Here is an 18394-nt window from a genome sequence, read left to right as displayed (position 1 = left end):
TTAGAAATCAAATCATTACTCAAGCCCAACATTCAAAGTGCCTTAAAATAAGATCTATCTTAAAACTGCAGCTCTAAGAAGTGATAGATTATGTAATGGAGTTATCAAAAGGAAGTACCACCTACTAACACATGGGAGAGCAAGTCTATCTTCCCCACTTAAAGAAAACGGAAGGGAGAAAGAATTGCCTATATAGTAGCAAATACAAGACTGACAAAGCTCTTTTGGAGTTCTTCTCAAAAGTACCTATATTTTCTATGCTATTTCCTTTCAACTGTTCTTCCTGTCCATTTTGCAAAATTCAACATGTCTTTGTGCCAGTTCCAAAATTCATCTCATATCCTTAGTATGGTGGGGGTATTCATTTGTAACAGACAGCTAAGCCTGCCAAAATATTAACCCAAATCCAGACACAACTGTTTCTAGTTTCCGCATGTCCAGATCCAAGATAATATTCTTATTTTTTTTCCTCATGAAAAGTCTTATTTAAAAGGAAAAACAAACCTGACAAAAGAGCAGCACAGCTACTGTAAAAGGTGTCTTTTCTGCCAGTGTAAACAGAATAGATTAACTGTAATCTTATTTATTATCTATCTACATGCTCATGAAGTAAAAGAAAGATGCTTGAATAATACTTCAAACTATGCAGCAACATCCCTGTTTCTCAGACAGGGGTGTCCAACGTTGGCAAGTTGAGTTGGACTTCAACTGATAGAATTCTAGTCAGCATGTTCTCCAGCACAGAGAAAATGTCAGCCCCAACCACTGACTTTAGGAATTGGAAAAAAAAAACATTCACTCCTTATTGACCAAAGGATCAGGAGATGACATGCAGGAATCAGGTAAATCACAAATGATTGCATTTTTATATTTTCCAGTTATTTGATTACCTGAAGTAAAATTCCTAACAATATAAATTAAATCAACATGCAGAGGTTAAGTCTAGACATTATAGAGAAGCAGCACAGTTTCTGCAGCACAGTTACTCTTCGGACTTCATATATTTTCAGATTAAGCCCTGCAATTTAAGAAAAACTCTAGAAAGGACTGGTAAAATTTTAAAGTGTCTAAAAAAATTCTAAGAAAGCATGCTCCAAGTTTCAAAATGAAAGTGATTATTTATTTATTTATTTATTTTATTTTAATTCCATTTATATCCCGCCCTTCTCCGAAGACTCAGGGCGGCTTACAAGCTTAGCAGTAGCCTTCATTCTATGTATATGCCTGCTTATGAACCTAAATCAGTGTTTTTCAACTTGGGAATTTTAGGATGTGTGGACTTCAATTCCCAGAACTCTCTAGCCACACATTTTAAAGTTGTCAAGATTGAGGAACCTTGTTCTAGAGCAGGGGTAGGCAACCTTGGCTCTTTTATGACTCGTGGACTTCAACTCCCAGAATTCCTGAGTATAGCTGGCTCAGGAATTCTGGGAGTTGAAGTCCACGAGTCATAAAAGAGCCAAGGTTGCCTACCCCTGCTCTAAACACTAAGAGAGATGCATTTATTATAACCTGTTTATTTGTTATAAAGCTTATTGATTTGTGCTGTTTCTTCCAGATTTTTAGATTTTTAGTACTTACTTGAACACTTTAATGTAGTCTGCTAGCTCCGGGATGGAAGTGATGTCACCCTGCAAATAAGACAGCTGCTGTTATATTTTATCTGCCAGGTTCTGAAATTGCTTCTTGAAAGAGAATGCTGAGAAACAAACAATTTGGAAGCACTGATTTAGCTGATTAAATGGATACACAGTTCCGTCACAAAAAAAGCAATGTTCTTGGTTGAGGAGGAAGAAGACTTAATTAAAAAGAATTATAGGAATAAATCTAGATTTTTAGAAAATCATATTATCTGGAAAAGATAAAGCATTTGTTTTTCTAAACCAGTTTAAAGATGGAAGAAAGATTCCTCAACTTTCTTCTATGGCTGACCTTCATTTTTACTATCTAGGTTTTGATTATCATTTCTGCACAGAGAATCTGTGTTCAAGATTCTGAGGTGCATTTTAAGACACTGCTCACTTAAAAGATATGTGGATAAAGAATCACAGCCACCATCATTACTTCAAGAGATGAAACAGCAACATTATCATGCTGTTGTGAGCTACATGTAAGATTGTTTATAATGTGGAATCAGTCATTAAAAGAATCTGGCCTATCATTCACAATTTATTCACTGAAAAATAAATCATTTTTTCTCCCAGTTAATTATATATAAATCTGCAACTAATTCTTAATGTATCCTAATTACACGTGCTCTAAAGTAGGAATGCAGTAACTTTACTCTAGCCTGGCCTCTGATCTTGAGTTTTGTTTTGTACTACATTTTTCAAGATCTAGAAATATGGATTTATACTTTGGAACAATTTTAACGTAGGTCAGATGTTCCAAATCTGGAGTCACGAGTGCAGCACTTATTGCAAAACTGCAGCCCTGGACACCTGTCAAAATTATCAGCCCTTCCTCCTGGATAATTAAGCTTTTATCTCACATGGATACCAAGCATCCTTTAACAGAAACAGCCACTTTGCTCTCCTTGCCTTGAAGGCTCTTGGGATTTATGTGAGCCCATTAACATTCTTCAGAGGAAAAAGAGAGTGAAAATGAAAGCAGCTTCGATCTGTCTCTCTCTTTTTTTCTGGACAGGTGAGCATGTTTCCAAACTGGGCTTTATTTTCTATGAAAAATGATGGATGAACGCTTAATTTCCTATGAAAAATGAGGCCCGTTTAGATGATCTCATGAGACGAACAGTTAGGACCTATGGAAGATCTACATGACCATCCTTAAGATCCTAGGCAATAGGATGACAACCTGAAACTTATATTCTTATATTTACATTTATAATTGTTCTTCTTAAAAGAACTGAACTGGTTTATCTAAATACATCACTAGATAAAAGGAGCAGGATGTCAAATTCCCTCATGTCATCTAGGTATAATCTAGATCACAGGTCTGCAACCCGCGGCTCCGGAGCCGCATGCGCCTCTTTCAGCCGTCTCCTGCGGCTCCCAGTCCTCTGCCATGTGCAGTTCAAAAAAAAAAGTGGGACTAAAAAAGTTCAACCAATCAATTCAAATATGTAGGGTAAGTGCATATCTCGCCTTAGCTCCACTCTTCAGTCAAACCCTGTTCTGCGCATGTGCGCATGTACGCGCATGTGCACACATTTTTTGTGGCTCCCAGTTTTTCCTTTTGTGAGGGAACCGGTTCCGAGTGGCTCTTTCACTGTTTCAGGTTGCTGACCCCTGATCTAGATGATGACTATAATTTACTCATTTTATTTTTTTATTTTTCTTTCTTGGAGTCTCTTTAAAAGAACCTTCAGTATCTTCCACTGATTCTCTCTCTACCTTCCCTTCCAACCTCGGACAAGCACAAATTCTGCTATAGTCTCCTCAGCAAAAGGTTTTAAATTGCTAAAAATAAATGTGGAAAAGGAAAGGAGCCTGCATTAGAATAGGAAAATACAGCAGGTTAACAAAATCAAAACCTGTTTTAATCTGAAGCTTCATGGACATAATTTTCTCAGCACAATTTAGACAGATGGCATCTTTTACCAGAACTTGTGTGCAGACTCCACTGCCCATTTACAGATGTCCTGGAAGGTTGTTTACAGATTTTAGAAAACACATCAACGGTATCCCCCTTTCATCTTAGATTAGCAGTTGTGCATAAAAAAGTTCAAGAGAATGGGGTTCTCATGGGGGGTGGGGGTGGAAGCTGCAGCTCCAAAGGAAAAAAGAAACAAATGACCTGTGAACAGTCCAAGAGAGTCCACAAGGACGTGCCTGGCAAAAATACCCTAAAATTCTTTGGCAGAGCTGATTTAGCATAAGTGTCCTTAAAAGACAAATTCTGAAACTGAACTATATAAACGAACTCCAAAAGATGTACGTTTTGGCACCAAATCTCCATTTCATCCTAAATGTTTACTAAACAACATAATCCTCAATTAGAAAAGCCTTCTCACAAATCCTATTGAAATTAATGGACCTATGCAAATCAAGGCTAGTACACAGTTCTCAGTGACTACAGCAATACTTGGACAGGGCAGATTCTAAGGGGGCACATCTCAGCTTACCTGCTTTGCCAGAAAATATCTTCCAAGAAAGAGAAGGGGTTAAGTGAGAATCAATCCAGTGCTTTAGCCAAGAAATCCCACAGCATTAATATTCCGCACTAATATTTCAGGTAGGCATGCAAAGTGGAGCATTCTATAGCATCTCTAGGCCAGAGGCTCACTCTCTGAATTACTATGAGAACTTTCTAGTGGAACATGACCATCTGCTTTCTGTCAGTTCACTTACTCTATTGAAGATTCCCAATGATTTTGTGCCGTACAGTTAGTCCTCGACTTACAATCGCAATTCAGCCCAGAATAATGGTCATAAGCTGTTGAGGTTTTAAGTTGAGGCAACACGTGACCAGATTTGAAATTACAACTGTTTTTTCCCAACGGTTGTAAACACAGCAGTCATTAAGCAAAACCATTTTCCCCAATGGCTGTTTTTTCACTAGAAATTTTTTGCAAATCGTAGCAATGTGACAAAGGGATGCTTCAAATGGCTGTAAAGATGAGCTGTTTGCCAAACACCCAAAATGTGATCATGTGACCAGGTATATGTGATGAGGAGGTATGTATGTATGGCCATCTAACTCCAAAAACGAGTCATAAGCATCTCTGGGGAGGTTAATCGTAACTTTGACTAGTCATAAGTTGAGGACTACCTATAGCTTACCAACTCAGTATGGAATAGGCAATGAAAAGGACTAGCAGGATATTACCTAATCCAGTTAAAGTTGCTCCAGACCTTGCTCTGGATTCTGTGAAACCTATTTTTTAGATTATGAACCGAGTTCTTCTCAAACTGCCTGTGTATGACCAGCAGCTTGACTGCTTCTCTTGTGTCCAGACTATTAGTCTCACACTCTTGAGAAAGAAAACATTAAGCTCTTACTTCTCAGTTCTTACCAGAATTGTGGAGGTCTTCCCACCTTCCAGAGTAATCTCCAAATCAGAAAGGGCAGCATCAACTTCATCAACTTCTTTGTCACTGTTATTCAAGTGATTTTCAGATGACATGATCGACAACTTATTAATGTGGTACTGAAATAAAGCAATTGAAAATTAACAGTGCTGTATGTATGTATGCATGTATGAATGTACAGTATCTATAATCCTCTTATCTGCTCAAAGGCTGATGATAATACAATATAGGCTTCATAGCACTTGGTATCATATCTAATCAAAACTGAATGACAGCCACAAGACACATGTGGGACATGTTTTGTGAATTAACTCAACTAATTCTTAATGTAGAATTCATTTTACAAATAAAGGTCAATGTTTCTCATTCAGTAGTAATCATGATTAGGTTCATATACCTTAGTTATCCCTTTTCACTTGTATAAGAAGCATTTAGGACAGCACTCCCCAACCTTTCCAGCTTGGCAGAATGGCGGGGTGGGTGGGTGGGAGAGGGGATGGCTCTGTGCAAGCGGCTAGTGTGTGCACACAGTCGCACACCGCTTGCACAACCCGGTTTGTACAATATAGTGGGCCACAGCCCAGGGGTTTACAACAAAAATGGACCTCATAATTTTCTTTATGTGAAAGGATTGATTCCATGGTGAATAGTTTCTTCACTTAGCACACTACAACAAGTATAAAATTTTGTAGAAGAATATTCCCAACGTGTATCTCCCTTTACTTCTATTTTTTTCAAATGACAATTTTAAATGTTTCTATACCTATATTAACCGGGAAAGAACGTTACATGATATAAAGCCCTCCCATTTCTCATACTAGGTTAATTCTGTTTTCACTGATGCTTCAGTATCAATTAATGAAATTGGATATAACAAGCAGTTGCTTAACTGTTAACTATGATTTGTTTAAGTGGCTGCTAAGCATTTCTACACATGGTAAAATATTAGGAGACTGAAAGTGGCTTTGACATCAAAACTTAATTTAGTTCTAGATTATAGTTAACTATAGTTATAGTTAATGTTCTGGCCTCAAAAGATTATGTCGTACCTAGAGAGTTCTAATAATACATTGAGATTTTGAGTTCCTAGGCCCTATGTATAATACACCATAAATGAGTTTCAATGTGAGACACTTTAAACTGCTAGTATAGAAAGGGATTTCTTTAGAAGAGAAAAAGAAAGTACAGAGAAAAGTACATTAAATGGGTTTATAAATTTGTTTGCCAAATGAGCTGCAGACTGAGAACATAAAGGAAGGGGCAAAGATATTTTTGGGAAACCCAGGAATTATCACCAGCTGTCTGAGAGGCTCAGTGCCAGAATCCTGTGGTTCAGTAACCTAATGTACTTGTCGTTTGCTTAAAAGCTAATAAAAAGATACAAACATGTTTGTGAAAAAAGAACCCAAATTCCTTTGCATGAGACATTAAAAGGAGGCAAATCTATTTTAGATTCCCAAAAAAGGTTCAAGCAAACCTTACAGAAAACAGAGCAATATTTGTTGGGACAAAATGTTCTAACTCAAAAAAAGAATACATGCAATATATGAAATTTAGTACATCAAGGATTTCCGCGTTTGCTTAAGGATTGTTTGAAAGGCAAAATCCAAGTGTTTTAAAGAGCTCTGGGTCTTCAGGGCCCACACTTACCTGCAGTGCTGCAAACATCATCATTTCCTCTTCTGTGCACTCGATTTCTTCCAAAAGAATAGCCCATTTTGATTGTTCATATAGCTGATTTATTCTGATTGCATCATACTATGGAGGCATAACCAAATCATCGATTCAAAACCCAGCTTATGGACAGTATGCAGTTTTTATAACCAGAAATCCCCCCCCAAAAAATCAATAAACCTTTTACAAAATTTTCATTTTTGCTTGCTGATCAAATGCTGTGCCATTCTGAAACACAACAGACCGTTTAAGGTCAGAAGATGCGTGCTCCAACAGAAGATTTCCTTCCCTCTGCTATAATTTAAATAAGCTATCTATTCCTAATATGCTGAAATTATCTCTCTCCCAATCTTCTTTTACCTAGTTGATGCAAAATTAATCTTTCCTTAATGCTGCCTTTCAAATGGTACTCCCAACTTTTAGGATGGGGTAGTCTCTCATCCAAATAAGGGTTGCACTCGGTGGGATTCAAATATGTGAACAACCGGTTCTCTGTGTGGATGCCGTTTCCGGAAGTCCATTCTGGGCCTGGGCAACAAAAAATTAGCTACCGGTTCTGCCGAACTGGTGTGAACCAGCTGAATCCCACCACTTGTTGCACTCTCCCTGAAGGAGCACACTGTGGAGCTTTGCCACACACACTCTTAAATGTGTGTTTGTCATTCAAGGCCTCAGTGAAATGCATTAATGCATGCCCAGTCTGAGACTTATAACCCTTCAAGGCACAGAAACACCTAATCACAATAATCCATAACAGATGTCATCTTCTTTAGATTACCACAACACATTCTGCACAAAATTGCCCTTGGAAGATCTTAGGAGTACAATTAGTACAGAATACATCAGCAAAACACATTCAGAATAGACTTTTTAAAAAAAACCCACAAATTTAGTTTTGAAATAATTGTTCTTGCTGCCTGCCTACAGGTCAATTCAAGGTTTTACTAATAACATTTAAAGCTCTTACCAGTTTGGTATCCCATTACTTGAAGATTATTCCCAAGCATGTACCTACCCATGACACATGCCTTATTAATAGAAATTCTGGTCTCAGCTATGGTCATAAATTGAGGACTACCTGTGTTACATGGAGATGTGGAAGAGGGCCTTGCTGTGGCTTTGGAATATCCTAATCCTGGAAGCCACAATATTATTAAAAATATGGATCTTTGATATCAAATAAAATCATAGCTTTTAAAATACGATTTGGAAATTAGCGTTAGCATACTGATCATGATTTTGTCCCTTAAATACTCTGCTACGTTATTCTGTTATTATTAAAATATTTGCTTCACTGGCCTTTATCTTGCTTTTTATGGGTTATAAGCCAACAACTTCCTAGCAGTTTGGTAAAAAATTCTATACTGATCACCGTATGCGGCCAGGTCACTAACCCATGTACATGCACTGAAAATCCTGACTATATGATAGTTAACATAACTGTATACCTTAGGATTCAAATCAAAGAAGCTGTAATATTTGAACCGCAGTAGTAAAGCTTCATTTTCTTTCACATCTTGTTCCATAAGTGATCTTGAAGAATCTAGCCATCTTCCAAAAGAGGGGAAAAAAACAACTAGCTCAGTCATTACAAAGCTATGTTTTCACACAAACAAGCTCCAAAACTAATATTTTTAAACCTACCCCTGGTTGATCTTGGCTTTATCCAGAAGTGATTGTGGCTTATACATTTTGGCTAAGATTTCTGGGGAGGTGATTGGCTGGCTGACGGCAAGTATACCTGGATTTCCTTCTGATAAAGCACTGTCTCCAAACCAAGCTGAAGTTGGTGATAAAGGACTTCCATCATGAGAATCATAAGTTGGTGTCATGGTTTTGCTATAAAGCCCTGGACTTGAATATACATTCCCTAAATTGGAGAAAGACAGGAAGAATCAAATTAGTATTCCATACTTAAGTCCACTGAATTCAGAAAAAAACAACAATGCCAGTAACTCCAGAACTTTTTTTTTTACTGAATGATGCAGAAATAAGCAGGGATTTCTATGCTGCATGTCAGTTATACATGAACATGTGAGCATGAGGTCCATATGGTGTCCAGGAGGTTGAATTAAAACGGTGACCACATGATGTTTTGGAAGGTGTTACAGAAAGATGGAATAGTCAGCTATGTGATTAAGATATTAAAAAATTATGTATGTGATAGACAAAATCCCACCCATTCTGGGGTTGGTTTTTTTTTGTAATAAGAGAACCTAGGTCAGGGGTAGGCAACCTTGGCTCTTTTATGACTCATGGACTTCAACTCCCAGAATTCCTAAGTCAGCATAGCTGACTCAGGAATTCTGGGAGTTGAAGTCTATGAGTCATAAAAGAGCCAAGGTTGCCTACCCCGACCTAGGTCATTTAGTGAAGCTGAATGGTAGGATATTCAGGACAACAAAGAAGTTCTCCAAAATTTAATTTAGAAAGCTACAATTAGAAGATGCTTTTTAGATGGCTTTAAAACAAGGCTGTACTTTGATTCTTATTAGTGGCTGTGGGCCCTCAAAATTCAGGACAGATGATAAATGTTGTAAATTCAGTGACTGCTCTGGAAAGGTACCCTTGTCTCAAATATAGAGTAGTCAGGCTCCAACTCTTCTCGCCTTTAGGAAAGCCATTAAGACTTGGCTCTTCCCTCCGGCACTCGTGGCCAATTGAGTGAGGATCCCCTTTTGGTTGTTTTGTTATGTACTTGGCTCTCCATTTTATATTTATATATTGCATTTATTTATTGCTATATATGCTGTTTTTCTTTTTTTTGAATTGGGCAGCTTATAAATCTAAACAAAACAAATGGATTATAGAGCTGTTCGTGGTTATTATTTCTCAGACACTTGCATTATATAAAATGTCAAAAACCAATGCGATCCTCAGTACTTATCATTGAGAAACACGGAAGGAGATAATGTTATTGCTACCTGCTGTAGATTTAGGTGTTGTGGAAAAAGAACGTGGGGGTTAACATCAGAGCTTTCCTTATAAAATGATGGAAGTCTCTAGGCTCTATTTTCAGTTAAGCAGCATTTTTCCAGTCCAAATAGGCAGATCCGTAACTTTACTTCCTAGCTGCACAATATATATGAATAGTTTGTATTTCTAATACTGTTTCTGATGGAATGTTGAAATACTATGTTATTTCAATAGCACTCGATATATATTGTTTTCCCAATCAGAAAAAAATCCATAACCTAAATCAACTATTTTATAACGAGTACCTAGAGACATTGTGGGACACCATACGGTCAAAATATAACCAAGAAGTTCTTTGGTTTTCAGATTCATATAGTTCAGAGGAACAGGAAGCAGAAAAGACAGGAGAGAAAAGTCCTATCCATACGAGGCTCACCTTTTACTGGGCCAATGTAAAGAACATCAGAGCCTATAAGAAGGAAAGAAAGGAAAATAGAAGACAGTAAGGTGAAGGCAGTGAAAGGAAAAGAATAAGAACAATAAGGATGAAAAATAGGCAAAGTAGAGTAGTAAGACATTCAAGGATGCAATCAAGAAAACTATGACTTCAAGTTGAGATATTTTACATTTTTTAAATTTTCAGGTGGCAAGAAATAAATTTAATAGAGAGAAGAAAATTAATTTCTATGTTTTTGTGCGAGATTTGGACATGATAAAAACTAAGCACATGAAAAGACAAAAACAAAAGCCACTACATAACACGAAAAGGAAATATTACAGTTGGAGCATGAACATTCTACTAGTTCAGGAAAGGTATTTGAAAAAGTCCTGAAAGTAGTAATTTTCCTTTTCTGTATTCCTGAAATACACAGAAACAGGCTGCTTGCTTTTAGCATAGGTGTGTGGTTTCAAAACTAACACTTCTTAAAATAGTTCAGAACAACTGTACATTTCAATACAGCAGGAATTAAGCTAACATGAATTGCTATTTGCTGTCTCTACATCAGCTTGAACAGAGAACCTATTTAAACCGTATGGTAAATAAAGCCATTATTTTTAACAAAAAGTCCAGATAGGTAGGTGGCTGGGTCGGTGGATAGGGGATGGATGGATGGATGGATAGACAGACAGACAGACAGAGAGGAGGGAATGAAGGAGGGTGGGAGAGAATACCATAGGATATGATAATGAATGGGCTGCCAAATCCAATTAAAATCCATCTAAATTCTGAGCATCCATATTTGTTTTAGACAATATTCTGACCACATCATCATACTGTTATTTTAAGGTAAACTTATGATAAATGTTCAAACAAAAAGAAATGAATCTAGAGAAAGGCCAATTTTGCCTTACACTTACTGGTTAATTAAGGTTGTAGTTGGAAAGAAAAGGCAATATAAATGTTCTATTCCACATGAAATACTACATAGCATCATTTCTATAAAGACCTTCACTCTATAATATCAACACTGGATTAATCTAACATTAAACTTATGACTATCAGAAAACATCCTCATAAAATAATTATCTTATGAAACAATTATATCTGAGGATTCATTCACAATTTAGTTTTAGATGACCTATAACAAATAACAGGGAGAATTATTTAGAAACAAATGTTGAAATTGACTTTAAGAATCAACAGCTGAACTATTTTGGGAAAATATACTTTTGATGCTTAAACAGGCTGCCACATAAATTTGTTGAATAAGCAAACAAAATTTCATCCAAATATGCAAAATATTTTATAATTAGTCACTTATCGCTAAAATGTAAATAATAAATTCAAGATAGGGAATATGAGCGAAAAAAGGGAAAGATACAGATTGATTTATCTAGGTAATTATGTATACACAAATTGTATTATCAGTAAATGAAACTATATTCTGAACATAAGGAACATTTTTCTTGATTTTAGTTATCAAAGCAGTGTAAACAGACACAGAATATACCCACAGGCGTAAATGACATTACTGGTTAATTCTGGTTAACAAATTAAGAAACCCCAACTATTTATTATTCTGCAAAAGTTTATTTTTATAAAATATTATCTTCATTGTATCAAATCTTGCAGGAAAAAGGAATGAGCAGGCAGATGCTAACTTCAATGTTTAGTTGCATCCTTCTTGCAAACTATTCAACTTAATACATTCTACTTCATTTACCGAAAATGAATCACACAATTCATTTGCATAGGTAATGTTAAGATGCTATAGGCTCCTGTGCCTTTCTGTTTATAAATGTTAGCTGAACAGTTCCTCTCCCTTTATCTGGCTCAAGTCCAAAGGTTTTATACCAGGGAAATCTTTTTCTACTATGTTGCACAGCAGTTGATGCAATAGGTCTGATTACAGACAAGAGGGGAAAAAATCATTTTGTCCATTGTTTTCATCTGCTGCATATTTTCTCTTAATAGCTTGTGGGACAGTCAAATTACGCTTTTCTTCCAACTCCTAGTTACCTGTAAATAGATGCTTACTTAAACATTCCCAACTTAAGAGTTACTCATTAGACCAGACAGATAATATGACAGTAAAGAAAGCAAGGGGCTTATTAATATCTTTCTGCATGCCCAATAATCTTCCTGGACTGCTGAACTTAAGTTTATCTTTCACTATATGACTGTGTTAAGACCGGCCATTGTCACTAGGCTAGCTATTCCATGAGAAAGGAAGACTCTACGATAGCCATTTGCATCACATTGTCTATATTTGTTGTTCAACAGAGTATTAGGTTTCCCTGGCTTTGTAATAAATAGAAAATCTTTTATCTTGCTAATGAAGAATTTTTAATAATCCAGATTCTTAAACCAACTAGTGAAACAAGACAGACTATATATATATATATATTACAAAACCTCAGTAAAAGCTCTAGAGCAGACATGTCAAACCCACGATGTTATGTGACATTGTGCAACGTATCGGGACGGTTTTGCCATTGCCAGCAATGGGGTGGGCAGCGGGCTGGTAGTTTGACACCCGTGCTCTAGAAAGTTAACAGAAATAACCATGTCACCATGGATTTCTTTTTCTCCCATTTTTAAGCTAAAGAAAAATAAATGCTCTTCCAGCCACCTCAGGAAAATTATAGATATTCATATGTTCTTCTGCTCTGGGTGCAGAAAAGATGGAAAGAGGTATGCAATTTTGGATAGCAAAACAACCTTTTCTCCTCCTTTAAGATTTATATCAGTTATTCAAGCAAAACCACACAGAATTCCTCTTTAGCCCTCCTTGCTCAACATGTGAGGTCTGAGAATGAAGAGATGGGTATGCACAAAGGTCATTGTGGTTGGGGGTCACATTTAATCCTACTCTCTTCCCCACCACATCTTTGGAACCTCTTGCTTTCTCTTAAATATCCAAGGAGGGATCTAGTCTGGTTCTTTGCTGAAACAAAATAATTTTATTCCTATTTAGCACACCCAGGTTAACTCATAATGAAACCATACAAGTATTAAACACATCAAATGTAAGCATATTTCAAAATAATATAACTGACTTGGAAAAAATAAGCCTCAATTTGCTTCACGCTTTTTAACAGCAAAAGCAAAAAGCCCTGTTACAAAACAACAGGTTAACTTATTTACTGTCCAGTTCTTTGAAAGAATGCCAAGAGTAAGAAAAAGTGGAATTCAAAGAGGATCTGCAGATTTGCTCTCTTGTTGAGAGCTGAATGAGTGCTGAATCAGTCACTGAACAACAGCCATATATAAAAACCCGCATGTTGAAATAAAGGGGAGGAAAGGGTAGAGCCTTGAGCAGCTAGATCCTTGCAAGGACTGTAGATATGAGGTTGAGCAACCCTGGTCCACTCTTTATCTGTGTACTTAAAACGCTTTTTATCATTAAGAAGGTCAAAGAATCTCAAGCATTAGCATGCAATCTAGTGGAACCAGGCAAGCACATAAGAGAACCTATTAGTTGGCATTCAAAACATTTGATGTCTATATTCTAAAGCAGAATAGACAAAATGCTTTAGAATTCTTGTGTGGGCAGCAAGGATATGGTCAGAATCCATGACTACTTAACTAATTTGTAATGGAGTGAATAATTCAAAATCTAATTCCCACTGCTATCATTTTTCAACTCAAAACAAACAAACAAACAAACAAATTGTCTACACATGGCTTTTCTCCGTCTAGATTGAGGGCTATTTTTTTTCTCCACTAACCTCCCAAAGCTAAATAAATAAATACAGAAATTGTGCATACAGTATAACTAGGAAAGAGATTAGTCACAAATTAATGTTTAATAATTTGCATTGACTAAAAATAGCTGAGAAATATCCTTGTGGATCTGTGGAATATTAAAGACAACCCAAACCACTGACCATAAGCTCTAAAGAAATCTCTCCCACACACAGAGACAGATCGGCCTCTTAATTCACTAGCAATAAGGACTGAAAGCAATAATGCGGACTGGGTGATAGCTGAAGTACATGAGTGGAAACTCTTGCAATGATCAAAACAAGCATTGATTGTGGCTTCCTTGATGAAAAGAAGCAACAAACAGTATATAATATACCTTTTTGCCTTCGCTACCTTCGTACCAAAGGTTTGCGTTGCTTTTTTGTTCTGTGTAGAATCTCCAAGATATCAGAAGGGACAAGCAACTGAAAGTCAAATAGATTCACCTTGGACTTACAGGTTAATAACACAGCTTGCTTATTTATTTATTTGTTTGTTTGCTTGTTTGTTTGTTCATTCATTTCCCTTTATTATTTTTACAAATAACTCAAGATGGTGAACATCTACAACACACCTTCCTCCTCCTATTGCCTTCATAATTACCCTGTGAGATGAGTTAGGCTGAGAGAGACAGCATATAGGGAGAAAGGCAGCCTTCCTCTCTCCCGTGTGTCTCTCTCAGCCCAATTCATGTTTCATTACCCAACTGGATAGCATCCTCAATGCAGGGAGTGTGGGTCCTGCGTTAGCTTGCCCTGCCAGTTTTGGTGCAGATACAGTTTCCTCCTTGGTGGTTCCTTGATTATTGTTTTTTGCTTGATTGTTTATCTGGTGCTGATTCCTGCTTATCTGATTATAGGCTGCTGGAATACTTCCTAGGTCCGTGGTGGCACCTATGGGACGGGTGCCACAGGTGGCATGCAGAGCCCTCTCTGTGGACACGTGCGCCATCCCCCAGTCCTAGGCCTTCAAGCTGGGTTTTATAAAACCTTTTTGCTTTAGGCTTCCTCCGCCTTGTGCAAAAAAAGAAGAAAGGTTCAATCAATCAATCAATTTCAACTTCTCGCGGGGAAAAAAAGATCTCGCAAAGTTGGAATTGATTGATTGAACTTTTTAGTCCCACCCAGTCTGCCGTTACCGCTGCAGCCATGCCCACCCAATGGGCCACGCCCACCCGGCACCCGACAATACCTAAGTGGGTTTTGGGTTGCAGTTTGGGCACTCGGTCTCTAAAAGGTTTGCCATCACTGTCCTAGGTATTTTATTGTCTGTTTTGGATGTTGTGTGAATATAGTTTATCTCTGTGACTGTATTGAGGGCTTCCAGGAATTCCTGTCCTTTCATGAGTAAACTACTTCATGATTAGGAGAGCAGATCAAATGCTTCTTCATAGGTGGGAAGGGTTATCCCTAGCATAACAAAGATTTATATTGAAGAAACTCTTTTCTGATCCAGGAGATCTATACTATACACCAGACACTATAAGATAAATCTAAAACATTTTATTTCTGGGAAAGATGAAGGCCTCAGATGCATCTGGGTGACATTAATTCATTAATTTCAATTATGTCTTCGGCCTGGATTTTGTTAAGATTATTTGGTTGCCTTAACAGATAACTTATGTCAAATTGGATGGAAAGAGCATGGCCTACTAATCTTCTTGAAATTCTTAATGATTTTTGATAATATTGAGCATTCAGCATTTTTCTGGATTCTTTGGTGACACTAGTCCTTGGGACACAATTTTGCAGGATTCTGGCCCTTCCTGGCTATGTCCAGAAGGTAGTACCGGCAGACTATTTTTTCACACTTAGGTGACTGACCAATGGAAACCCACAGGGTTAAATCTGTTCAACATCTACATGAGACTGAGGAATAATATAATTTGGAACTTTTGAATCTGATGACCCTCCCTCTCACTGCATATAAATGTGGTTTTGCAGTTACCTGGCTATAATGCCATCTCTGATTCTATATTTAATACAAAACAGAAAGAGGTTAAGGAACAGAGGTAGTCCCCGAGTTACGAATTTAATGCAGCCTGCCCATTCCATTCATAACTCGAAAACCCGTAGGACTGAATCTTGTACCTTGAGCGAGATTACTCCCTTGCTCGTTAAGTGAACATAAGATATCTCAGGGTGGGGAAGGCCATGGAGGGCCTAGTGATGGAACAGGCCCCCAAGGCTTCCCTGACCCACTAAGATACTTCATGCTTCCCCCTTCCTTAATGCCGCACTGGACTCACCTTGAAAAGATCCATCTCCTCTCTGTTGCGGTTCCTGCTGCTGCCTGGATCTGAGGCTTTTGCATGCCCCCAGAGGCTGGATCTGGGCATCAGAGGCCTTTTCCAGGCTGCTGCCACCCGGATCTGAGGCCAGGGGATGCTTCCGCAGCCCGCCGGATGCCCACTTCCGGGCGACAGCAGCCTGGAGAAGACCTCTGATGCCCAGATTGGGCTTCCGGAGGGCCGCAGAAGCATCCCCCGGCTTTGGTTCCATTCTCTGTTGCACAGAACAGAGTACCATGAGATCACGCAAGATCAGTAGTGTGAGGTCTCGCCCCACTGATCTTGCGTGCTCTTGCATTACTTTAGGCCTCCATTCTATGCGAACGCACCAAAGGCCTGGAGCAGCCAAAGAAAGAAAAGGATCTCGATCTTCACAGGGTGAGTATTGAAGTCCTAGTGCCTAGGGCAGGGGTAGGCAACCTTGGCTCTTTTATGACTCGTGAACTTCAACTCCCAGAATTGGAGTTGGCTGGCTCAGGAATTCTGGGAGTTGAAGTCCACGAGTCATAAAAGAGCCAAGGTTGCCTACCCCTGCCCTAGGGAGACCTGGGGCGGAGGTGGGGAGGGACGGAATAACCTGGGTGAATGTTGCAGTGCCACTGCGGTTGCTCATAAAGGTGGACGACTGCTGCGGTGTCGCAATATTCGTAATTTTGGGATTTGTTCAGAAGCACTAGGGGACGCTTATTGTGTAACTTTGAATGTTTGCTAAGGGAACACTTGCAACTCAGGGATTACCTGTAACTGCAAAGAAATTCCTTTATACAAGTAACTGCAGTATTTCCCGGTTTGGACATTCACACTGGAGGAAAAGGGAATCTTGCCCACAATTTTAACATATCTGGGAGAGGATAGAGAAAAAAGACTCAAACAAGACTAAGCTTATAATTACTGACTCTTTTCACTTTACAGCAAAACAGCTGTGTTGGGAAAACAGAAACGGTCTTCAACTTTTATTTTTTTTGGTGGCTTAGATAAATACGGACTTGAGGTAAATTAACTGGGCAAAGCACCCACTCATCTATTAATCTTAAATCACTGATAGAGAAGTAAAAGAACTCAACCAAAACATGACTCCCTTCAATTCATGTTAACATCATTACAGTCCCCTCTCAAACTGTTATTTCATTTTTCTTGAAATCCTTTCTTGCATAAATTGGGAACTTCAATTACATATCCACAGATAGAAATCTGAAAACACCGAGTGACTGATGGTAATTATACAAATCTCTTCCAACGATTTCAATGGACTGATGTTCTAGAAAGCAGATTTAGAATTCTAGTCTCAAGCATCTGATTATCCAGTAAAGCAGCAAGAAAAGTTACATTTGACATGAAGTCATTTGCTGGCACATAACATCTCCGGTTGCCATTTAAAAAGAGGAGGCTGGCATTTTAAGTAGGAGACAGGAAAGATGTTTGGGCATTAAATTTCCACTCAGGTTTGCTTTAGTAAAATGATCTGTTACATTTCTCCGCAGGGGTTCCTGGGACTGGCATTGCCAGACTTCAGAAAAATATCAGTAGTTCCTGCTGACAACAGAAATACAAAGAGCTGTTTCTTCAAACCAGTATCATACAGTAAACTATATTAGATGGAATTTTTTGCAGGCCCAGTGTATATGTAGAGGTTTTCAAAGAACTCTAAATCAATATCTGGTGGAATTGCTTAAAGCAGATGGCTATAGTTTTAATGATTGTTATCTGATGATTTAAAAGATACAATTGTTGTACCAATGCACAACAGACAACATTGTCTTGTCCACAGAGCAGTATATTACAACTGATATAGTGTTGATGGCACTCAAGGCTCTGAATAGCATGTACACTGGGTATGTTTGTGACCTACTCCAATAGTCTGAAGTTGGTAACTTAGTGCTTATCATGCCCTCCCTCCATAAAGAATTTCAACCCTGCATCTTAAAAAGCATTTTCTATGTAGGTTCCTCCAAGTATGGAATTTGTTCCCTTCATATTTCAATCTATTTTACTCCATATATGAAAATCTCCGACAATTTTCTCTATTTTCCAGGGGTTCATTTATGCAAGCTTAAATTCCTTCTCAGTCTGTTTTGGAAACATATTCAGTGCAGCAGCATCTCAGTGCAAGGTTCAGTCGCAACTGTTCTTAAAATATTTGGAAATCCTACAACTGCCCAACTTTGCTTAAATTCAACATTCTATTTAATTTCTTTTTTATAAGCAGGTCACAGAGCAAATAACACAGCGTCATTCCATAATTAAAGAAGCAAAGAACAACAGTATTTCTGAAATGTGAAAAACAAGTGTATACTTTGTTGTTAAGTAACAAACAAGGATAAAACTGAAAATTTT

General features: G+C 37.9%; 1 protein-coding gene and 1 long non-coding RNA gene across 5 annotated transcripts in view; one reads left to right on the top strand and one right to left on the bottom strand.

Moving 5' to 3' along the window:
* FERMT2 (FERM domain containing kindlin 2) overlaps nucleotides 1–18394 on the bottom strand; it is a 75284-nt gene that overhangs the window by 17595 nt on the left and 39295 nt on the right. For 3 of the 4 annotated variants that reach the window (XM_081346177.1, XM_081346176.1, XM_081346175.1), the window contains 6 exons: nucleotides 10018–10050; nucleotides 8310–8535; nucleotides 8114–8216; nucleotides 6642–6749; nucleotides 4976–5110; nucleotides 1582–1631 (listed from right to left, as the gene is read on the bottom strand). In XM_081346177.1, the coding sequence (XP_081202303.1) occupies nucleotides 1582–1631; nucleotides 4976–5110; nucleotides 6642–6749; nucleotides 8114–8216; nucleotides 8310–8535; nucleotides 10018–10050 (655 nt within the window). The remainder of the gene's footprint in view (nucleotides 1–1581; nucleotides 1632–4975; nucleotides 5111–6641; nucleotides 6750–8113; nucleotides 8217–8309; nucleotides 8536–10017; nucleotides 10051–18394) is intronic. The other variant, XM_081346178.1, reaches the window with a different exon arrangement.
* On the top strand, nucleotides 11754–17604 carry LOC308678988. The gene is made up of 3 exons (XR_014028689.1): nucleotides 11754–11777; nucleotides 14166–14229; nucleotides 17542–17604. It is a non-coding gene; the product is annotated as an uncharacterized lncRNA (long non-coding RNA).

The sequence above is a fragment of the Vipera berus genome, assembly GCF_964194415.1.
Source record: "Vipera berus genome assembly, chromosome: 1".
In the NCBI taxonomy this organism is placed as follows: domain Eukaryota; kingdom Metazoa; phylum Chordata; class Lepidosauria; order Squamata; family Viperidae; genus Vipera; species Vipera berus.
The sequence above is the reverse complement of the archived record's forward strand: the minus strand, read 5'-3'. Positions and strand labels throughout refer to the sequence as shown.